This window comes from Panthera pardus, unplaced genomic scaffold (assembly GCF_024362965.1).
Source record: "Panthera pardus isolate Hobbes unplaced genomic scaffold, ASM2436296v1 HiC_scaffold_6, whole genome shotgun sequence".
Taxonomy (NCBI): domain Eukaryota; kingdom Metazoa; phylum Chordata; class Mammalia; order Carnivora; family Felidae; genus Panthera; species Panthera pardus.
The window spans coordinates 112468977-112493833 of NW_026526991.1; the positions used below are offsets into that span (position 1 = coordinate 112468977).

Here is a 24857-nt window from a genome sequence, read left to right on the forward strand (position 1 = left end):
TAGAAGCAACCCAAGTTTCCATCAACAGATGAGTAAACAAAATGTAGTATGTCCATTCAGTGGGATAGTATTCAGCCTTAAAAAGGAAGGAAATTCTGACACCTGCCACAGCATGAATGAATCTTGGAGACATTATGTTAAATGAAATAAACCAGTCACAAAAAGACAAATATTGTATGATTCCACTACTCGAGTAGTCAAATTCATAGAGACAGAAAGTGGAATGTTGGTTGCCAGGGGCTGGGGAGTGAGGGGATGGAGAGTTATTGTGTAATGTGTACAGTTTCAGTTTTGCAAGATGAAGAAAGTTCTGGAAATGGATGGTGGTGATGGTTACAAAGAGAGAATGGTTGGGAATGATTACCTAGTGTCTAGACAGGCCTCAGTTTATGAAACTTTAGGATGAACTGCTCAAAGAGGTGTTAGACTTTTCACTGCTGTCATTATACAACATTCTCATTCTGTCTCACCCATTTTACCTTTCCCTTCTCTCCCCTGTCCTGTTTTATCCTTTAGCAACTTGGAGAACTTGCTAATGGGAATTGTATTCTCATTGTGACTTATGAGGATTTTAATTCTAAGGACAGTGACTACATTTGTCATTTAGAATGAACCCAAAATACTCATGACTGTGAACTAGCCCTTCTTCCTTGCCTACTCTAGATTTTCTGGGTAAACTTAAAGTTTTGAATTTTGAACTCCATGGGTATCATCAGTGTGTTCTTGCTTTTGTAGCTTATGTTGTAGAATTTCTTAAAGATCATTCCAGAATTGTTGTATAGATTTAAAACTAATGGCCTTTTTCTCTTCCACAAATTTTTTCTTTTTAATCTCATTTCAGAATAAATAAGAGAATACAGGTAAGCCAAGCCAGCCATAATTCCATGAAATAAGTTACAAAACTTATAGTCTTGATTTTTTTCATGCATCTATGAATGCATATGTGTGTGAATTTATGGATATATTTTTATATTTTTAGGTTCATCTATATGTGTCTAAATACCTATTTAGAATATCTTTTAAGGAATTCAGGGCTTAAATGTTTCTTGTTTTAGTATAAAGTGGCCATTAAAATGATAGAAAATCATCTACTTTTTATTTGCTTTGTATAGGTATAAGGTGTTCAATACAGTTTTAAGCGTATAATACTTTAAACCTTGTAAACTATGCACTCAGTTTAGAATTAATATAATAATAGATTATCCAAGTACCTGTCATACGGACTTGTTAACAAATTGGTACATGAAGTAAATTAGAAACCCATTTATTTGGTTGTGCTCTTTTGAAGTGAAAATTTATATTTTCCTTAGATAATGAGTTTTTCAGAATATTTTACTTCAGAATCTTATTTTTGAAAAAACAAAAGAACAGTCATGAAAATGACAGGACGGTATGTCAACCATTTAAATGTGTACCATGTAACTTTGGATTGATCTTGTATTTGTTTTTAATTTATTATATTTTTGGCTATTACCAGAAACCTCAACATCTAAGCTTAAACTTGTATTTATATTAAATGCTTTCTAACGAGTAAAGCCAGATGCATTTTTTTCCATGGGTGATTTTACCACAAACTTTTTACTCTCTAGAAATTTCACAACAGAGTATTCTTTATTCTTTAGTCATCCTCTGAATGCTGATCATACAGTTACCATTCAAGTCCCTAGGGAGAGAGATTTGCGATAGTGAATGGCAGCATACCAGGCCATTGCATGTTGCTTCATCAGTATAAATTAGTAGCTAAGTCTTGCTATTTCAGCATAATGTCCTAGTGGAGAATTTTGTTTGCTTAACTGACCAAGGACAGGCATATCTGGTTGAGTACTTTCAACACAATAATGAGGTTTCATCAATAAATATTCTTAGCTGTTTCATTTATCTTTCTGTTTTTTAAAATATTCTATGTATTGGGAAAGCAGTTACTGGGAAAATTATCAGTGTTTGAGTCAGGGCTTGAGAAGACATCTTAAATTTATTAATTTGTTTCTAGATTTTGAAAATACAGTGTGTTTAAGACATGATCTTGCTCTAAACTCTTGGGGGGCTTCAGGTTTAGTTGGAGAGACTGAAAAATAACAACTAAGTATAATGTAGTATGGGGGGGAATTAGTAGAGGTGGATACAAAACACTGTGGATTGATACTGTTTAATACAGTAGCCAGTTGCCATGTGTGGTTGTTGAGCACTTGAATATGGCTAATGAGACTGAGGGACTGAATTTATTTTAGTTTTAGTTATTATAAGTTAAATTTAAAAACGAATATAGAATAATTTGCATATGTGAATTTGCTTAATTGTAAATTTTATGATATCTACAAACAGATTAAGTACTTTGAAAATTTGGGATCTAAATTGAAATATGCTATAAAATACTGGATTTTAAAGACTTAGAATTTTTATATTGATTATATGGTAAAATACTGGTATTTTGGATATATTGGGCTAAATGTATATATTATTACAATTCATTTCACCTCGTTTTGCCTTTTTAATGTGGCTACTAGAAAATTTTAAATGACATATCTGGCTGTCATTATATTTGTATTTGTGCTACTGTAGATGCATAGGAAACCTGTGCATTCTGCATTGAGGAATAGAGGAGTGTCTCAGAGAGAAAGTGACCTTTGAACCAGCTCTTTATGGTTTTATGTATGGTTTACTCATTGGTGATTAGGGACAGGATATCCCAGATAGAAGGATAAAGAAATATTTGAAGGTAATGGTTGGAGGTGGGGGAATAGCATGACATTCATAATAGATGTGTGAGTAACATGGGGTTTTGGAGCAAAGAATGTGAAGAGAATGAAAAGAAAGGAGGCAGAAAAGATTCTTTGGGACTGGAGTGTTAAGAGTCTTAAATTCTCTGCTATGGTATTTGAACTTATTTTATAGTCAGTGAAATATTCATTGATGTTTTTAAAAGCAGGTGAGTAGAAGATCAGATTTGTGATTTTAGAGAATAATTATTGGTACTGTGAAAGACCAATTGGACAGGGTGAAGAAATGGAGACAGTTGACCCCCAAGGGTGCTTGTAATCATTTAGCAAAATAGATGAAGAGGACCTAGACTAAGGTAGTTATCTTAGGGTAAGAGAGGAAAGAATTTAAGGTATATTAGGAAGAATTCATGGAACGTATTGGAGTAAAGAGAAGAGACACAAGATGACTTTGAGATTTCTGATTGAGTAGCTTATGATGCTGTTATTTGAGCTGGCAAATATTCAAAGATAGTGTGTTACAGAAAAAAAAAAGTTTAGGAAGAAGATGTAAGGAATTTAAGGTATGTGTGGAGGATCCATGGTAGTAGGTCTTTCAAAATACATGTCTGTCATTTAGGGGAGAGAGGTGGATGTTAGAGAGAGAGTTTGATTTTATTGAAGCAGTAAAATTAGGTAAGATTTCCCAAGGAGACTATGAAAACAGCGGTAAGGAGTTAATTTCAGTGTATGGATTCCATGATAGCTTGTTTAGTTATATGAAATAATTTTCATTAAGGGGTGCATTGAGTGCTTACTGTGTGCAGGTGCTGTATTAGGCACTGTGGATGAAGCGATAATCAAGGCAAACATTTCTGCCTTGAAGATCATCAAGTGTTAGAAGGAAAGGCAGACAAGTAAATCTGCGATCGTAGTGCAGTCTAATGAGTACCCCAGAAATAAGCTGCAGCATAGTAAGGCTGTAGGAAGAGATGCATGTGAGGGCACAACAGAGAATTATTGAAAGAGCTGTGGGCTTAATTTTTGTGTGTGTGGGGGCCTAGTTTTTAAGGGAAATAGGTCTTTTGTTCTTTTTTGGCAAATCTTTTACCTGTGACAGACTTCCTAATTGTACACACCCTTATGACTATGTCTGTATGGGTCCCTTTTATTGTGGTGTCTGTCAGCTCTTATCTGTCCACCCTCTGATTATCTTCAGCTCCCAGTGATTTTAGTTGACAGCATGGCACATTTGCACTGTTGTCAGTTGGCATCTGGTTTTGCAGGTCGGCAGCACAGAAATGACTTCATCAGTATGTTTGTTTATGGCTTCCTACAAATAAGCCTTTATGGGGCCTCACAGCTCTCGTACTTGTGGCCTGCCTTCTTACTGTCTGTCAAGGGAGAGGCAGAAATGGTGACAGATCTCTGATGTTGGGAAGCGGTTGTTGAGGTTTGTCAGTTAAGGTGATCCAAGGGGAGGGAAAGAGGATGGAAACAAGGTGAAAGATAAGCAGCTAAAATGTTTTAATGTATGAATATAAGGTATCAAACTCTAGAGGAGCTGAGCAACCTTGAGTGCAATAAATAGGAAAAAAATAATACAGAAAAGAGGCTTTTTGTTTTTAAACCATGAAAATAATATTTATTAAAGCTTTTCACAGTACTGACTTCCTTTAGCTACCAGTTATCCTTTATTATGCAAAGGCTGCTTTTTATTTTTTTGTGTTATGCTAGCTAAAAACAGATTTTGAAATGTACTCAGAGTGCCCTTCAGCACTTCCTTTGACCTCCTTGGCTCCCTCCTGCTTCCCTCTGCTTCCCTCTGCTTCCCTCTGCTTCCCTTTATAGATCCAGTTAAACCTGTGTTGTGAACCTTTCTTCCACACTATGTCTCGCCCTCTCCTCCTTGTTTATTGCCACTTTTTTTGTGTGTGCTCCTAGAGTATCCTGTAGACATAGCTCGCTGTAGCACTTAGCTTGTGCCATTGGAATCATTTTATTATCTGTCTCTTCCTCTTTACTAGGTTGCTGGCCCTTAAGGATAGGGACTGTCACAATTTCATCTCCCACCCAGCTCATAATTAGTTCTTAAATGTTAGTTAAGTAAGTAAAATCATAGAATACTCCATAGTAAATTCTATAAACACTGAAATCTTAATGTAGGCATGCTTTAAAGATATAAATATTAGAGGGGTGCCTGGGTGGCTCAGTTGGTTAAGCATCTGGCTCTTATGATATGGGCTCAGGTCATGATCTTACAGTTCATGAGTTCCAGCCCCACATTGGGCTCTGCACTGATGGTGTGGAGCCTGCTTGGGATTCTCTCCCTCCTTCTCTCTGCCCCTTCCTGGCTCATGCTGTCTCTCTTAAAATAAATAAATAAAACTTTAAAAAAGATATAAACATTAAAGCTTTTAAGTTTTTATATTTTAAAATTATCAAACAAAGGGTAATATATGTTTTTCTCCCTAAAATTTGGCTTTAAGTGAATAGATTTCTTTTGGAAAGTAACATTTTTCAGTTAAAATTAATATGCAGTTTTCAGTTGTGAAACTAAAACAAATTTTATCACCTATTTTTTTATTATTACTATTTTTTAATGTTTGTTTATTTTTGAAAGAGAGTATGACAGAGTGTGAGTGGGGGAGTAGCAGAGAGAGAGGGAAACACCGAATCTGAAGCAGGCTCCAGGCTCTGAGCTGTCAGCACAGAGCCCGACATGGGGCTAGAACTCACAAACTGTGAGATCATGACCTTAGCCAAAGTCGGATGCTTAACCAATTGAGTCACCCAGGCGCCCCTTACTGTTACTTTAACTGAATGTTGGCTTGTTGGCTATTTTTTGTCCTTTATTCTGTTGACTGGACCAATGTTATGATAATTGGCAATTATGGTAAGGCAGAGTTTAAGCAGGTAAATTACCAAAGGCATATAAATGTCTTTTCTCCACATCAATTAAAATAGAGTTAAAAAATAATTTAAATTTTGTTTTGGAGTCTGATACTTTGGTAAATGTTTTGTTTTGTTTTACCCATACTAAGTCAGAGATATGATTATAGGCTGCAGGGACTTATATTGGTTGAATAATCAACTATATTACTAAATAGCTATATAAATATAAGCATATTTGTATAAATGTAATTCATTATTATTATGAAGGTAGATACTAAGTATTAGTACTGAGTGGCATATGCTATTTAAGAAACAAGGGGCCTAGCTCCTTAGTTAGTACATATTCTGCCATTCTCTGAAGTTTATTTTAGAAGCAATACTTTAATGTTAAAAAGTAAAAAGAGAGCAAATCTCCATGTTTTTGGTATTAAAAAAGTAAGGATTCAGGTAGAGTCTAAGTTTAAAGTTACCTTCTTATATATATATGTGTGGTTCCCCAGTTTTTTCTTTCTGTGCATAGTGGGAGGACTATTTTAGTCTATGTATAGACAAAGTGGAACAGGCCAAGTCTTTTTTTAAATATAAAATTGGGTCATGTGCAGAGGTACTAGTCCCAATTCAGTTGTTAATTAATGACAGATATATGGCCCATAAAATTAACTTTGTTTCTTTGTTCTCCTTTTAAAGTTTTTTTTGTTTTGTTTTGTATGAAAAATCACTTATTTTGTTGTCTACAATTCATGAGCAAGGTTTTTTGCTCAGTTTAAGGGCACAATGCATAAGTCTTACAAATATTAGAAAATTAATTTTTATGTGATTCATATGTTGGAAGAACTTCTTGTTGCTTATTCTTTTATTTTAATTCTTTGACTTATCTGTAGACTAAGAAACAACTGGGGGTGTGGAGTTCAGAATTATCTTTAAGCCTTTTAGAATACAAACTTGTTGGACCAAGGGTACCAGTTTGCCCTGAGTCCATTCAGGAAGATTTAATTTTATCAGTGTGTTCCAAACAATGGTACACATAAGGATCCCATAGAGTATTTAAAAATACAGATTCTTGACTACCACTTCCCAGTGTCTCTGGGATATGACTCAAGAATTTTAAATTTTATTTTATTTAATTATATTTTTTAACGTTTATTTATTTTTGAGACAGAGAGAGACAGAGCATGAACAGGGGAGGAGCAGAGAGAGAGGGAGACACAATCTGAAACAGGCTCCAGGCTCTGAGCTGTCAGCACAGAGCCCAACGCGGGGCTCGAACTCACGGACCGTGAGATCAGGACCTGAGCCGAAGTCGGACGCTTAACCGACCAAGCCACCCTGGCGCCCCAAGAATTTTAAATTTTAAAAAGCATTCCTAAATGAGGCTGATCTAGATCATCCTTTGACCACCTGTTAAGAAACACTAGTTTACATAGTGTTAATACTGTTGCTGTCACTTTTGTGAGTCCCCTGGACTAGGCAAGTGCCCCAGATTATTGAGGAAAATAAAATTGGGAAATAAAGCACATAAAAAATCATACATAATCCTATTATCCAGAGAAAAATGACCATGTTTAGTTGGTTTTTCTTCATACTTTAAAATTTTTAGTTGGAACTTAGTTGGGTGTTAGAAGCAGCTTTATATTCTGCTATTCTCATTAACCTCAAAATTTTTATTGTGTTATTAAAAATCATTAACATTTTCAGTGCCTCACTGAAAAAAAAATATTATTGCCTCATATATCATTATTTACTTAACCATTCCTCTGTTGCTGAATGTTTAGATGATTTCTAATTTATTTCTGATAAATAACATTGGAATGAACATCTTTGTGGGAAAAACTTTTTTCTATACTTAGGATTTCCCCCCCTCTCTGCTCAGGGTTCTAAAAATATATATAAAAGCTTTTGAAACATACTTGCCAAACTGTTTGGCAAAAAGGTTCAGCTAACTGAAGTCACCAGCAGTAAACTGAAGCTCTTACATTCAACCTTCACCAGCATTGAGTGTGTTTGTTTTAAAAAAAAAAAAAAAAAAAGTATTTTTGGTTCACTAGACAAAATGGTGTATAATTATTTACATTCCTCTTTGTAGTTAATCTGTATTTATTTATGTGTAAAATTAGTTTGATATTTTATACTATTTTTTCTATCAGGAATTTATATTTTTAAAAGTTCTTGAGGAAAATCCTTAGTGATCTCTAAGGAAATGCCTTACAGAAATGGCATTTTTCTTCAGTTTTTTTCAATGATTTGAGCAATTGACATAAACATACACAGTTTTCTTTTTGTCAGAGATGAGAGTATTAATAAAAATACTGAATCCTCTTCTCTTTCTGTATACTTTGGAAGTTAAAGTATAAACTGATTTTAATCATGAAGTTAATTCCTTTTTATTCTTTTTTTAATGTTTATTTCTGAGACCGAGCATGAGTGGGGGAGGGGCAGAGAGAGAGGGAGACACAGAATCTGAAGCAGGCTTGAGGCTCTGAGCTGTCAACACAGAGCCCTGTGCGGTGCTGGAACTCACAGACTGCAAGATCATGACCTGAGCCGAAGTTGGACGCTTAACTGACTGAGCCACCCAGGCGCCCTTTGAGTTAATTCTTAATTAAGAAAACAAAAGTCTTCTACCAGATACTGTTTCTGACAGTAGATGAGCAACATACAAATGAACATCTGTCAAAAATTTTAACTGGTAGTAAGAATGTGAAATATTAAAATTTTACCATTCATTCATTGTCAATAAACCTCTTCTAACTACATGTCATTCTGTTTAAAATTGCTATTATATTTCTGATTTCAGACATAACTCTCCTTGATTTCTTAGTTTATCAATTTTGAAGAACATCAACAAAATTTGGAGATTCCTGGAAAAATTAGAGACCATTCTCCTTGTCCTCTCTTTGCAATATTTGATACTTGCATAATTATTTTCATTTGTTGTATTTTTCCCTTTGATATTTTAAATAAGAAATGTAAACCTTTATCTCTGTACTGTTTAGTCAGTGAAACTGTATAGGTTTCCCCTTCCTGTGCTGATTTCTGGAAACTACCTCCAGGCAGAAAGCCTTGGAGTGGTCAGGGGACACCTCATCTGTTTCTTCTTTCCTGAGATCACAGTCCTGCGCTGCTTGTTGTTACAATGCCTGAAAATGCCCGTTTCCTGTATTTCATTCCCTTTTCTGAATGTTGGTGGCAGGGAGATAATTTGGGATCTTCATGACTGGAAGTTGAAGTCTTGTAATGACTCCTTAATTGTTAAATCTAATACTCGTTCCAGAGCCCTTATATTGAATTCTTTGGAATGATACTGTCAAATTCCCCTTCTTTTGAAATTTTCTTCTCTTTGATTTTTTTAAATACCACCTTTTCCTGTTTAGCTCTTCTATCTCAGACTTTCCTTTCTTCCTTTTTTATTAGATCCTCTAACTTTGGTACTTTAATTATAGTAATGGCAATAATAATTATAACAATAACAACACTAGAGGTCACCATATTAAACCCTGTGCTAACTTTATACCTATATTTGCATTTTAATTCATAAAGCAACTGCTTAGTATTCTCCACAGTTCTGTTTTCCTCCTCCTCACATTCTGGATACTCTACTCTCTTAAGGTAATGGCCCCACCTGTATGCTGATGACTTACATTTATATTTTTAGCTCTCATTTCTATACTGAACTCCCCATCCTTGTAGCCAACACACAATCTGTGAATATTTTCAAAAGGCGCATCAACCTAATACAATCTGAATGGAATCCCTCTTCGCTTCTTTTTGTCCTGTTCTTTATCTTGGCATTATTTCACCTGTAGTTAAACACACTGACAAAATAAAAATATACTTCACATAAACAAACATACAGTCCGTATGCTAATGTAACCTCATTATTTCTTCAGTCTGGCCCTGCTGCTTCATTCCCACCATCCTTGTCTCATTGTAGCTTTCTTCATCTTCTGTCTGTACCTTTGTGCCAGCGTTAACAGCGCTCCGCCTCTGGTGTGTCCCTCCGTAATATTTCTCAGTTTTAAACCAGAGTGTATTTCCTGCCTTAAAGTCTTCAGCCCTCCTTGTTCTGTCATTGCTTCTCCTTAGATCTCCGTCTTGCTGCTCCTTTTACGTACTGTAGGAGTCACATCATTCCTTGACTGTGCCATGCTTTTTCCCCAAACTTTTGTTTGTGTTGCCTCCTGTATCCCCAACTTTTGCCTGGCTGACTCTTATTATTTATTCATTTCTAGAACTCAGTCACTTGTTTCCAGGTCTTTTTCCTTTTAGCTCCCACAGCACCCCATGCGTAGCTCTAGAGTCTTGTTGATTATCCACTTAAATGAGCTTTTGTTTCAGTTTCTTTTGCTGTATCACGAAGTCCCAGAAGACAGTACATTTTTTAGTTCATGTTTGTAACCTTAGCACCTAGTTAAGTGCTTGGCTCCCAGTTCATTTTTAGATAGTTTCTTTTCTTAAGATACTTTTTTAAAGTTTATTTATTTTTGAGAGAGGGGAAAACATGAGTGGGACAGGGACAGAGAGAGAGAGAGAGAAAGAAAGAGAGAGAATCCCAAGTAGTCTCTGCACTTCAACATAGAGCCCAGTGCAGGGCTCAAACTCACAAACTGGCAAGATCGTGACCCGAGCTGAAATCTTGAGTTGGACGCTTAACCGACTGAACCACGTAGGCGCCCCTAGATAGTTTCTGTCTTAAATGGTGACACAACCGTCCATCCTTTCCCAAGACTAGAAATATAGATGTTTTTCTAGTTTCTTCTCTCTTTATCACATGTAGCCAGTTCCAAGTCCTTGAATTTCACTTTCACTTGGGCGTTAGGTGTTTGTACTTTTTTGTTCACGTTTGTTCGTTCATTCAACGAATTTCATTAAGTGCTACTTTGTGCTGGGCAGTGTACTAACTATACTGCTTGCTGGACATAGTGTTGAATTTGTAGGATTTATAGATTTTTTTTTTTGCAGAAATCACATGTTTACAAGATAACTTTTTCCCTTTAGAAACAAAGGTTTGTCTGAATAGATAAATATAATTTTAGGCACCTAAGGAAGGTTTTATAAGTACATATTCCTCATTTGGTTTTATACATTTCTTTTAAAGCTTATTTATATTCTTTTCCTATCGTGAATGAGGTTTTTTACATTGTTACATTTTCCACTGTGTCATTGCTCATGTATGAGAAACTGATCAGATGATCTTTTATCTGGCCAACTTATTAAATTTCTTAGTAGTTTTTCTGGACTTGGGTTTCCAGATATTTGTTATGTCATTGTCAGATATCAGGGTTTTTTTTCCTCTAGGTATTTATGAATTTAATTCATTTTTTATATCTTAGTACATTGCTTAGAATCTCCAATACAGTGTTGAATAAAAGCAGTGATATTTAGCATCCTAGTTTTTATTCTTTTAATGAAAATGCTTCTTATCAATCCTTGCTGTGATGCTTATTTTATTTTTAAAAAACTTTTTTAAATGTTTATTTTTTTGAGATAGAGGAAGCACGTGCAAGCGGGCAGGGGGCAGAGAGAGGGAGACATGGAATCTGAAGCAGCTTCAGGCTCGGAGCTGTCAGCAGAGTCGTATGTAGGGCTTGAACTCATGAGCTGTGAGATCATCACCCAAGCCAAAGTCGGACACTTAACTGACTGAGCCACCCACTCAGCTTAACTGACTGAGTGCCCCTGTGATATTCATTTTAAATAGTAATTTCTAAAGTCACATTAAGGAGACATCACACTTATTCCTTACTTGCTAAGAGTTTTATCCTGAATCCACATTGAGTTTTATCAAATGGTGTCTGTGGAGAGGATTATGTGAATCTGTTAATGTAAAGAATTATAGTATGAGAGTTCCTAAAGATGGACTTCCTTAACATTTCTGGTTTTTTTTCTGATTTACTTACTTAGTACAGTGCTAGATTTGATTACTAATGTTTTACTTAGTATGTTTTCATTTATAACCAAGGTTGGTTTATAATTTTCTTCCATTTAGAATAATGCTAGTCTTATAAACTGTGTTGGAGCATTTCAATTTTTTTTTCATGTTTATTTTGAGAGACAACATGAGTGGGGGAGTGGCAGAGACAGAGTAGAGAGAGAATCCCAAGCGTGCTCCACTTTGTCAGCCCAGAGCCTGATGCGGGGCTCGAACTCACATGAGATCATGACCTGAGCCAAAATCGAGGAGTTGGGCACCCAACCAACTGTGCCACCCAGGCGCCCCGAAGCATTTCAGTTTTTTTAAGTAGAAAAACTGTTTAAATTTGCACTGTTTAAATAACAGGACTTGGTGGTTTCTTAAAGATAGAGTAGAATTTTCTATCAGTAGAATTTTCTATGAACATCTTTTAGAAAATGGCTGTCTCTTGGCTCTTTGTTTCCCTAAGTCTAGTAACATATCAGGAGCAAAGTAAGAATTTCTTTTAACACTTGTTGAATAAATATTCTCTAGAAAAGTTTCTGGGAAATGATTTGCTACATAGAATTATTTGTTGTATTAACAGAGTTCATTGTAGTCAGAGAAAAACATTGTTACCTTGGCTAATTCACCAGGATATGGAATTACTCTCAAAGAGAAATACTACATGGAAATCTGTCTTCATAGATTTTCTTCATAGATTTTCTTCATAGAAAGATGCTGTTCGGTGGTAGTCTAAATTCACAGCTAACATTTCAAGGAAAACAGTCTTAATTTGTATCATTGTGCATAATTACTATGTGTAAAAAAACCAAGGTAACAATTTTACATATGTATTCATGTTTGGAGTTATTTTACTGTTTTCTCTTTTAAATCTTATTTGATTTAGATTCATTATAATTACTTTATAGGCAGGTAATATTTTAGAAGTTAAAGTACTTTAATTTTAATATAACTGACTCTGTATCCATCCACATTTCCCTTTTTAAATTCAGTATTTTTAAGCATTCATAAAACTCTGGATACATTATAGATGTAATTAAACATCTGCATATAATGCTAGGATTTATATAGTAAAGCAGTGGTTCTCAGTCAAGGTTAGTTTTGTCCCCAGGGGACATTTGGCAATGTCTGGAGACTTTTTAGTTGACACAGTGGGGGAATGCTGCTATCATCTAGTGGGTGGAGGCCAGAGATACCAGTAAACATTTTGTAACACACAAGATAGACCCCCCACAGCAAAGAATTATCAGTCCCAAAATGTTATGGTGCCCAGGTTGAGAAACCCTGTGGTAAAAGGAAAGATACATATACAAATATGAATACACAGTGTAGAAAGGTGTTCTCAGACATGTGCTTTTTTTCTTCAGCTATTAGAATTTTAAATTCAGTCATAGTGTCCTTATGCAAAGTGTCTGAAGAATATTCTGCTCTTGACTGACATCTAGTGAGACATTTAAAAATAAAAAGTAAAGCTGGAAGTTGAGATTAAGCATGTAAATCAGTTCCTGCTAATGCTTATTTTTCCACTGTTAGGAAATTCACAAATGAGGAATCTAGGAAGAGATTAAATGATTTGTTTATGGCAACTGAGAAATTATTAGTTGAGAAGGAATAGAATGTAGTAAACTCTTAGCTGAAGAATTTATCTCCTTTATCTTTCACTTATGTATTCCTGATTTAATATTAGAGCTTAGAACATAAAATCTTTCTTTTGGTAGTTTTTTGAGTTACCCAGGTGTAAGGCTTTTTGTGTTTTAAAAGATTGTCTGAAATGATAGACTTTTAGAGACAAAGGAGACTGGTGTGATTTAATCTGATCCCCTCATATACAGAGATTTAAAAAATCAGTTTTGGAGAGATGAGGTGATCTAATCCAATGTCATACAACTTGTTAGTGCCAGATCTTGAACTGAAACCCACAGATCCTGACTTCTAGTGCACGATTCTTTTAGGATAAGGAAAAGTTACTAAGTACACTTTGGATTCTATTTGAAACTTTTATGTTTTCTTTAACCAAATCATGAATATTAATACCATTGCATTGTTTTTTCTTTAGAAAGAATATATACATCTGTATGTATGTTTTAAATAAATTTGTATGTATTTTCTGTGTCTCATGTTTCATTCAATTTTTATTTGTAAATGTTATGCCAGTTTAAACATGAATATTTCACATTTTCCACAGGCCACAACCCCTCCAAATCAAGGACGCCCAGATTCTCCTGTCTATGCTAATCTACAAGAACTGAAAATATCCCAGTCTGCTCTCCCCCCACTGCCTGGGAGCCCAGCAATTCAGATTAACGGAGAATGGGAAACTCATAAAGATAGTTCAGGGCGATGTTATTACTATAACAGAGGAACACAGGAAAGAACCTGGAAACCACCTCGTTGGACTCGGGACACAAGCATAAGCAAAGGAGATTTCCAGAGTCCAGGAGACCAAGAGGTATGAGTGATTAAGGAAATCAACCAGTGACTTACCAAATTTTCTGTTTCTATTATTCAGGATAAAAGAAGTGAATAGGTTTGTTTCTTGGTATTAAAATAGTAGAACATTTGAAATCTCTAAGATACTAAATGTTCTTTCCAAGTTTCATTATATTCATGCTACTTTCTAATATCTAACGAATAGACAGTAGCTAACCTTATAATGTACTTACTAGTTCCAGAATTAACTCAAAGTTGCTTAGTGCCAGTTATAGAAGATACTAATTTGGTTATTGTTATTGCTGAATCAGTGACATTTTATAGAAAAAGGAAAGAAAATACAGATATGACTTAGCCAAACAAATAAAAACAAAGTTATTAACTGGTTAAAACAGACATTTTTCTATATTGGTGTGGTATGACTAAGATACTTTCCCAGTTTTTGTCAGTCAGAGGTACAACATCACTTTTTATTTATATGTAAGGAAAATGAGTAAATGTAATCCTTTGCTGTAAATGAGCCACCCTGTAAAGTTTGACCATTCACTTTCAAGTCATTATTTTCTCTATCAAGTGTTCATACTACCTGTCCCCTACCTTTGTCTCACCTCTTTGAGGCTGGTGCAGTGAACTTGGCCAGCCATATTTTGAGTAACTCTCATGTCAGAAGTCTGGAGGGATTCCTTAGGACTGTTCAAACATGCAGGAGAGGCTTGGGTAGAATTGATAGAACGGGATTAAAGTCTCCTGTTTGATAGACGGAAGCCCCTATGCCCGCATAGGACACCTTGGTCTTACAGAAAGTAGCTGGACTGTGTAATAAAAACAGAACTCCAGTCACATAGGAGCTGGAAAAATCAGGTAGCACATCTCGTATTTAGCAGAATCTAAAAGCTTTTTGTAGTTAATAACTCCTCTTGTCCTATTTTTCAGTTGGTTATTTATAGCTTTGGTTTGGTGGTAACTTGTACTTTTAGTGTTCAAGAATGAGATCGAGAATACTGAGAGAAATTTGCTCATGTGTTACTATAATAAGAAAAATGTTGGGAAAATTATTTGAATTGTAGATCTAGAAAGATTTAAAATTATATTGTCCTGTGTATGAATAATCAAGTAAAATCTAATAATTTGGAAGAATTAGGGATTAAATTAAATTACAGAATAATTTAAAGGAATTTGAAGTATACACAGGAATTTTCAGTATGTTTTTTAGCTTTCCATTTTAATAAATACATGAGATTGATTTGTATATGAGAGTCTCAGTCTCTGCACAGATTGTTTCAAAATAGTTATTTCCATAGTAGCTGGAGCACATTTTCCAGTAACCTCTTGAGAAAGGTTGCATACATTATATAATATTGAGACTTTATGTGTGAAAATGTTTATATATTTTTTTAATGTTTATTTATTTATTTTGAGAGAACGAGAAGGGGAGGGGCAAAGAGGAAGAGCAAGAATCCCAAGTAGGCTCAGCACTGTCAGCATAGAGCCCATCGCAGGGCTCCATCTCAAAAAGCATGAGATCATGACCTGAGCTGAAGTTAAGAGTCAGCTGCTTAACTGACTGAGCCACCCAGGTGCCCCGAGAAGGTTTATATTCTGCTCTTATATTTAATTGATAGCTTGCCTGAGTGAGTATAGAATTCTAGGTTGGAAATCATTTTTTCTCAAAATCGGAAAGCATTTTGAACTTCACTTTATGGCTATATGGATCAACTGCTTGTAGGGAGTCTCCAGTGTCAGAACCATTAGGTCTTTCCTTTTAGACTAATGAGTCTTCACAGAAGTCTTAAAATCTTCCAGGAAAGTAAGGGTTGCCAGGGTCTTGGTAGTCAGCATTTAGTGTGCGTTTAGTCTCTCCTCTTTCTGCTTGGTACTCATGTCCCAGTTGTGTGTGTTGTCTTTCAAATCAGAATCTTTTTTCCCTCTTAAGAGGGAGTGAATTCCTGTACTTCTGCTGGGAAAAGGGAAGGGTGCACACCTAGCGGTCGGGCCTGAAGGAAAGGGATTCTGGCAATTTTAGTGCTCATTGCAATACCCTCTCTTCATCCCCAGTTCAAAGAGGACCTAATACTGTCAGTTCCTGAGCCATTTGAAGATTCTGCTCTGTAAAGTGGTTGGATTTCACTTCCCTCTCCAACTCCACCCACTACCCCCACCATTTTAGACTTTGCCCTTTGCAGATAATTTAGTCTTTTGTTCATCTGCTTCTTAGCTTCCAGAGTTTTGTGACTATTGTCTCTTCTTGTGTTCTCCCTCTTCTTGGGAGTTTAGGTCTTTTTATTAAAGCATATTTGAGTACTTCTAGTGGGGATTGAGAGGAAATAAGTGTTCAATCATCCATCTAATTCAGGTGTATTATTTTAGTGTTTAGAACAGTTGTTCTCAGCTGGAGATGGTTTTGCCTCCTGGTGACACTCCATGTCTGGGGACATTTTTGGTTGTTAGAACTCGGAGAGGGCTATTGGCATTGATTGGGTGGGTAGAAGCCAGAGGTGCTATCAAACACCCTATAATATGAAAGAAAGCTCCCACAATGAAGAATTATCTGGTCCTAAATGTCAGTAGTGCTGCTGTTGAGAACCCTGCCTTATAAGTGTTAAGGTGCATGTATATCAAAGTCTAAAGTTAGTATCTTCTTGCTCTTTAAAGCCATACAAGAACCGTGTGCTGTTTGCTGTTCTTGTCTTTTATTTCTGTTTTTAGCCCCTTCTTTGTACATGGTGTCTCATAAAATTTGTCCTTGTATTTAGCACTTTCTTTTCTCACACTCCTTTATGCAAATTAGATATCTTGGTTAACTTTTGGTTAACTACTGTCTTAAGTATGTACTTTTAAATTTTCTTAGTGAAGATTTATTAGTGATAGAATCTAGTTTTGTCTGAAAATTTAATTTTCCTCATTTTTGAAGAATATCTTTACTTGATAAACAGTTCTGAGTTGACTGTTTTTTCCTAGTTCACTGACTATTGTATTCTCCTGTTTTCAGGCTTTCATTGTTGATATTGCAAATTCAGCTCTCAGTTTGATTGTCATTCCTTGTCTGTTCTCGCTGGCAGCTCTTAAATTCTATGTCTGTAATTTTCCTATGATGTGATTAGGTGAGGGTATCTTTAGTTCCTGCCAGGGTTTTTTTGAGGTTCTTGAACTTGAGGAGCCCTGTCTTTGATTAGTTCTAGAAAATTCTTGGTCATCTATATATAGCCTCTGTCCCATTTTCTCTTTCCTCTCATTCTGGAACTTTGATTAGAGGAACATTTAATCTGCTTACATTGGTCATGTCTCTTGATTTCCCTTATACTTGTGTATTATATCTCTAGGTCTCTCTGTGCTTCTCAATTTTTAGATGTAGTTCCAGTTCACTATTCTTCACCTTTATTTGTTTTTGCATCTTTTTTCTGTAAGTTTGTTTATTTATTTTGAGAGAGACAGAGAGAGTGTGAGCAGGAGAGGGCAGGGAGAGGGAGACACAGAATCTCAAGCAAGCTCTGCACTGACAGTCCCAATAGGGGGCTCAAACTCACAAATGGTGAGAGACATCATGACCTGAGCTGAGATTAAGAGTTGGACACTGAACCGACTGAGCCACCCAGGATCCCCCTTCTTTATTTGATATTAAACCAATCCTTGAATTCTAAAAACCTGTTAGTTTTTATTTATCTGGGGAGCTTCTCCATCTTGTTACTCTGGAAAGTTTTAAACCTAAAGAATAGAATAGTGAACATCCATATACTACATAGCCTTATTAGTCAAGATTTACCAGTTTTAAATTTTGCTACATTTGCTTTATTTCTCTCCCTCCTTCTGCTCTCTACCCTCCAGTAATTTTCTTCTGAACCTTTTGGATAAGACAACATAATATTTTATTTTCTAAGGATAAGGACATTTTCTAGCAAACCTTTTTTTTTGGTGGAAAATAATTTATCATACTCAAGTTTAATATTGGAATACTATTTAATACATAGTTAATATTCAGTGTTTCTCATTTGTCAAGTAATATCCTTTACATTTTTTTTCCTGCAATAAAAGATCCAGTAAAGGATCATATATTTCATTTGTCCTATCTTTCTTTAGTCTTTTATTTTTTATAATTCTAGTATATAAAGTCTTTAAGAGTTGGATTATGATGCTTTTTTGCTGTCTCTAACTTATAGTGTTTTGTTTCACATCTTGTCCGTGTGTGTGTATTTTAAGATGAGATTATAGTTCATATATAGGAAGTCTTTAGTGCTGGGGTTGACAGTCTGTTCCATCAGAGGGGATTTGCTTTTGTTTCTGCCAGGAAGTTAGTATCCTGTGAACATTTGAAACTGAATTTTCAGCTGTAGTTTTTACAGGCCACCTAGGTAGTAGTAATTTGGATTGCATGAAGACTGGTTTGTGGCTGGAGAGTCTCCCATTTTCCCTCCCATTCTTCCATTATTTGGGAAGATTCCCGTGATTTCTCTTGTGTGGAATAAAGGGACAAAATTTGTTTCTGGTTAACTGATAATCTGAGGGTATAATTCTTTGGGGTCCCAGTTCTTTATTTTCAGGGGGGAATTCTGTTAGACTCCCTACTTTTGGTAGTCTTGAGTTCTGTTTCCCAATGCTTCATGACTTTGAAAAGTAATGTTCTAGTTTGGGGATTGGCAAATGCCTTCAAAGAGAAAGCTGGTCTTTATATTCTTCTTATACTTTTGGATTCTTGCTTCTACTTAGTTTTGACTTCTGAGTATTTCTTAGTCAGTTTCTTGCTTCTTGATAATTTTTTTAAAAAAATTTGGGGCACCTGGGTGGCTCAGTCTGTTAAGTGTCCAACTTCAGCTCAGGTCATGATCTCGTGGTTCATGAGTTTGATCCCCGCATCAGGCTCCTGTGCTGACAGCTCAGAGCCTGGAAACTGCTTTGGATTCTGTGTCTCCCTCTCTCTACCCCTACTCTGCTCGTTCTTTGTCTCTGTCTCTCTCAAAAATAAACTTTTTTTTTTTTAAAGAATGTGTTAAAAAATTTAATATATTAGGGGTGCCTGGGTGGCTCTGTCAATTAAGCGTTGGACTCTTGGATTTGACTCAGGTCATGATCCTACGGGTTTGTGAGATCGAGCCCCACATCAGGCTCTGTGTTGACACAATTCTTGCTTGGGATTCACTCTCTGCTCCTCCCCTGCTCATTTTCTCTCTCAAAATAAATAAACTTAAAAAAAATTAATATTTTAAATTGTTTTAATCCAGGTACCCATTTCAGTACCTCCCTGTCATTCCCCTGTAAATGGGACATCTGTGTAGCCCCCTTTATTTCTACTAGGCCATGTTTGCTGCAAAATATATACCCCAAAGTTACTGAGCTAAGTATGCTGCTGAATGGAATTATGAGTATATAGCACAGTTAACATTGACAATGCTTGCCAAAAATAATCTTACTTTTATTTAATTGCCACTAAATAGCTCCTTTCTAGCAGTAAACAATCAAGATCTTCAAAGTACTCCTGGTTCTGTAATGAAACACATTGAGATACTGGAGGTTTCTTTTCATGGAAGAAAGGAACATCTTACTGCACAAAAATTGGGAAATGATGGGAGCATTTTGCCAAGTAGAAAGTCATATTTACAAAAAAATTGATTTAGTAACTTTGTTTCCTAAATTAATTTTACTAGTTTTTTTTATTCAGGTATAATTAACATAATATTTTGTTAGCTTCAGGTATACAACCTAATGATTCAATATTTTAAATATTATAAAATGATCACCACTATCTAGTTAATATCTGTCACCACTTGATTATAGAAGTTTTTGTCTTGTGATGAGAAGTTTTAATATCTACTCTCTTTGCAACTTTCACATATGCAATACAGTATTATTAACTGTGGTTGCCATGCAGTACATTATATCCCCATGACTTACTCACTTTGTAACTGAATTTCGTGCCTTTTGTCTCCTTTGTTCATTCAACCTGCCTTCCCCATCTCTGGCAATCACCAGTTTATTCTCTGCATCCATGAGCTTGTTTTGTTTGGTTTTGAGGACTCTACGTAAGTGAGATCATATAGTATTTGTCTTCTCGCTATGATTTACTTCACTTAGCATAATGCCCTTAAGGTCCATCCATGTTGTCACAAATGGTAAAATTTAATTCTCTTTTAGGGCTGAATATTATTCTACTGTATAGATTTCTTTTCTCTATTTCTAAAAGATTTTCTTGTACTTTGCCTACGTGAACTTATATTTTAAGTGGCCTCAATTAAATAAAAATAAATTCTGATTTTTGCAATAAGTTTTCATTAAAAAAAATTCCTGTTACAGAACATATATAGCGCACTTTATGCAAGGCTTCTGTAAAGTTGTTTATGTCAGTTTTTGTGTTATGTTATTATTAGTATGTTTGTATCTTTAAGTTACATTGAGAATCTACACATTTTACTATTTTAGACCATTTAGTATTTTAGTATTCTGTGGTGGGAGAAAATGCAGTCTGATTAAGTAAGATTTAATTGTAGAAACTATTTTACCTAAAAGTGACCCAGGAAAGGTCATTAGCACATGAGAGTTAATCTAGTAAATATTTGTTGAATTAATGACACTTAAGGGCAGTAAGTAAATTGCTACTCACATTATGATACTTCTTGTTTGAAAAAAGCAGAGATTAGGTTTTCTCCGTCTCAATCGCTTGTCTTATATGTCTGGATTCTCTCATGCTTTTATTTATTTTTATTTGTTTTTAAAATTTTTTAATGCTTATTTTTGAGAGAGAGAGAGAGAGACAGAGAGAGAGACAGAGAGAGACAGAGTGTGAGCAGGGGAAGGGCAGAGAGAGAGGGAGACACAGAATCTGAAGATCCAGGCTGTGAGTTGTCATCACAGAGCCCCGCATGGGGCTTGAACTCATGAACTGTGAGATATGACCTGAGCCAAAGTCGGAAGCGCGACCGACTGAGCCACCCAGGCGCCCCTCTCTCATGCTTTTAAAAGTAAAGTATACCTAAGTTACTTCCATACTGAATTTTTTCATCTATCATGTTTGAATTTTTTTAATATTATTTTTTGTTGTTTTGAAGTTCAGTTCCCAACCATCTTTAATAAACGTTTGGTTGAATGAGTTAGGAAATCTTGCCAATAATTTAGAATATAAAATACAGTATTATAAAACTAATGTCTCTTACCTCTCAGTTTCACACATTTAAAAAAATCATTCAAGATCTATTTTTCGAACACTGTCAGGCATTTGTCTAGGAACTTGTATATATAGGTGAGTGAGAATTTTTAAGAAACTCAGTCTGATGAAGTACCCTCATCCCCTATTTTGCTTACACATGGATGTGTATACCCATACACACATTCCTGTCAGTTTTTAACCTGATTTTGGTTCAAAAGCAGCATTAAATAGAAGGCAGCATTTTTATCTCTCAGTCTGAAAACATTGTTTTCAGTTTTATTATAGAGAATTTTTCCAGGGTTGCATTATTGTGCTAAAATAACCATTATTAATTTCACCTTACCACTTACAGTGTACTCTTTGAAAGACTAACAATTTGTTTTGAAAATATTAAGATATATATAGTCAAGATATCTTAGTGCTTCAGCCAAATACAGTTTATTGCTTAGATTTGCAACTGCTGCATATATATTTTTTTTTTCAAAGAAGAAAAATACTTCTGTTTCTGACTATTTATAGCTTCTTTCATCAGAAGAAAACTACCACAGCATTTGTTACAGCCAGTCAGATAGGCAGTGTGGTTCTCCTCCAAGGGGTTGGTCAGAAGAGTTGGATGAACGTGGGCATACCTTATATACCAGTGACTATACTAATGAAAAGGTACATTCTTTTTTTCTCATCTAGTTTTCTTGGCAGAATCTTCTCATAAAGTAGTTGTGTACTCAAGTTTGGTATTTTAAAAACTCATGAAAATATTCTTTATTGTAATTTTGTAGTCATGGCAATTGACAACATGAAAACTCACTATAACTACTGATTCATGGTTTTAAACTTTATAATTACAGTGATTCTTGTGGTGTCAAAACCCATTTAAGACAAATCTTTATAAGAGTAGACCTATTGAGTGTCATTCTGTTTAAACTTCTTCAATAAACATATTTCTTTATATTTTTTTGGGGGGGAATGGTTTTTAGGGAATCGTTTTCTCAGCATGTGTCTCTATGATAAACCGCTTCACTTTCTGTGCTTTTTATTTTATAACCAAGTTACGTAAAACAAAAACCATGAGTCTAGTTATTTTATGATTGATTAACTATTTTGGGAATGCATATTGAAATTTTATGTATTATATCTCGTGTCATCAGAGAAGGTAAGGTTGTGCTTGCCTAGAGAATAGACCTTTGGGAATAAATGGAGATGGGCTTTTACCCCTCATTTCTGCTTTAATTATTTCACACTAGAACATAAGGAAACATTAGTTTTCATTTATTTCACAATTTTGTTTATATTAGCAGTGCTTAGTCTTTTGCCCCACATATTCCCTGTATTATTTTATATGAAGTTTTATTAGTATTACTTAAATCATGTTGAGTAAGAAATTTGTTGGCTACAGGAGGTAATTCCTAAGGGTTTGCATTAAGTTTGGCTTAAATTGTTCAATAGTTTTATATTTGAAGGTTAAAAAAAATTTCTCTTGTTAATTTCTCAACCTTGTTTTCAGAGTGAGTGTGGCTCTGTGTCTGGTGTATATGTGTATCTGTGTATCTTTGTTACATATTTCTTACATTAAGTGGTGCTTGACATTGGAACTAGCTTGACACACTGGAAGAAAGAGAGAGAAAAGAAATTCAACTAAAGAAATTAATATTAAGTTTACTTATTTTTACCAAACTTAAAATACAAATCTATTAGTATAAGTTTGTAAATTTCTTTTATAGTGTTCTTGAGCAAGTAGAATAAAATTCCTAAGAAAATATCTAATATCTCTGGTTGTATAAGCTTAAACTTACTTTTACTTAAATTGAAAAAGTAACACCTATTTTGTTTTTATAGTGGCTCAAGCATGTTGATGATCAAGGTAGACAATATTACTACAGTGCAGATGGATCTCGGTCAGAATGGGAATTGCCAAAGGTAATAAATCTTAACACTGAATTTCTGTTTTAAATAGCAGATAAAATATTATCTGAAAATTGCTTCAGCAGATTTACTTAAAATTTTTATTCAACCTTTAAAGAACAAGACTTTTTTTTCAGAATTCACTGAGAATCTTTTTGGTAAATTTTTCTAAGATGTGTATTATCTTTATAATACTATATAATACTGATAATTTCTATTCAAAAATTCTGGTTTAACTTGAAATCAGTTTTTCATCGTTCCTAGAGATAAGCATCCCCTTCAGTGCCAATAATGACATCTTATACCTAGTTATCTTGAATATATTGAATTTTCTACGTGAGGTTGGTTTTACATTTAATCTTTTTTTTTTTTTTTAGTGTTTATTTATTTTTGAGGGAGGATAGAGCACACAAAAGCGGGGGGTGGGCAGAGACAGAGGGACAGAGGATCCAGAGCTGGCTCTGCACTGACAGCAGCAAGCCTGACGCGGGGCTCGAACTCACAAACCGTGAAATCATGACCTGAGCCAAAGTCAGATACTTTACTGACTGAGCCATCCAGGTGCCCCTAATCTTTTTTTTTTTTTTTTTTTAGGAGGAAAAAAAAAGCAGCTCAATATTCCAGTTTATTCTCATATGTAAATATGTGTTGTAATTGTGTCAGTAATTAGCAGCATGTGCTGATAAGATATTCTGGGCTCTCACTGGATATCTCCTTTCAGATAAGTACACTAGGGTTGAGTTTAAAAGGCAGCAGGTTTCAGAGTGGTCATGTGCTTGTCACTAGTAGTATTGAGATCATTTTAAATGATATCGAGCAGGCTTTTAAATTTTAATTGGTATTTTGATGTTTTAGAAAACAGCCATAGTCAGCAGACATATCTGTAGTGTTAATTATCAGGTAAACTTCAGTTTTTAAAAAAATTTGTCTCTTTACCAAAGTCAGTCAATTTAAAGAAAAGTATTAGTATAAAGATACATATAGAAAAACTCACTATGTGTTACTAAATTGAAGATTGGGAAACACTATCTAGTAAAGTAGTAATGATGGTGGTTTCTTCCTATGTGAAGGTTATCTGCCTCTAATTCTTTTATGAAATTATAAGGGTTGATATTAGTAGAAAAAGATGAACCGCTTGTACTTGACTTTTAAGAACATCTTTGTGGCCTATCTTGAGCCACTAGCATAAGAACTCCATTATAAGTCTGACAGCTTTTATTTTTAGTATTATCTTTTAATTTTGAGAGAGAGAGAGAGAGAGAGAGAGAGAGAGAGAGAGAATATGAATCACAAGCAAGCTCCATGCTATCAGCGTAGAGCCTGACCTGGGGCTCGATCTCATGAACTGTGAGATCATAACCTGAGCTGGAATAGAGAGTCAGACACTTAACCTATTGAACCACCCAGGTGCCCTTAAGTCTGACACCTTTTAAAATGTTTAGATTTCAGTGCGCCTGGGTGGCTTAGTCATTGAAGTGTCTGACTTCCACTCAGGTCATGATCTCATGGTTTGTGAGTTCAGGCCCCACCTCAGGCTCTCTGCTGTCAACACAGAGCCTGCTCTGGATCCTCTGTCTCCTTCTCTGTCTGCCTCTCCCTCCCCTCTCTCTCTCAAAAATAAACATTAAAAAAAATTTTGTAAATAAAATAAAATGTTAAGATCTCAAAGAATGATGTAAGTTGCTATAATGCAAACTTGATAACATTCGGGGATAAGGGTTGGGGATAAAGGAAATAATAGCTCTTTTGGTTAATTTGACTATCAAGTACAGCTCCGGATTTTTCTTGTGTTTAAAAAAAGCCTTGTCAAATCTTCAAGTGACTATTTATATTCACATATTTTAGCACTTATTTTACACAGGTACTTTCTCTTTTGTCCAGCTCAGCAGAA

General features: G+C 35.1%; 1 protein-coding gene across 4 annotated transcripts in view; it reads left to right on the top strand.

Annotated features, from left to right (window-relative positions):
• The window catches only part of ARHGAP12 (Rho GTPase activating protein 12), a 120985-nt gene that overhangs the window by 51046 nt on the left and 45082 nt on the right, over positions 1 to 24857 (top strand). For 3 of the 4 annotated variants that reach the window (XM_053895799.1, XM_053895797.1, XM_053895798.1), the window contains exons 4-6: positions 13691 to 13954; positions 21587 to 21727; positions 22901 to 22981. In XM_053895799.1, coding sequence (XP_053751774.1) covers positions 13691 to 13954; positions 21587 to 21727; positions 22901 to 22981 — 486 coding nt within the window. The remainder of the gene's footprint in view (positions 1 to 13690; positions 13955 to 21586; positions 21728 to 22900; positions 22982 to 24857) is intronic. The other variant, XM_053895800.1, reaches the window with a different exon arrangement.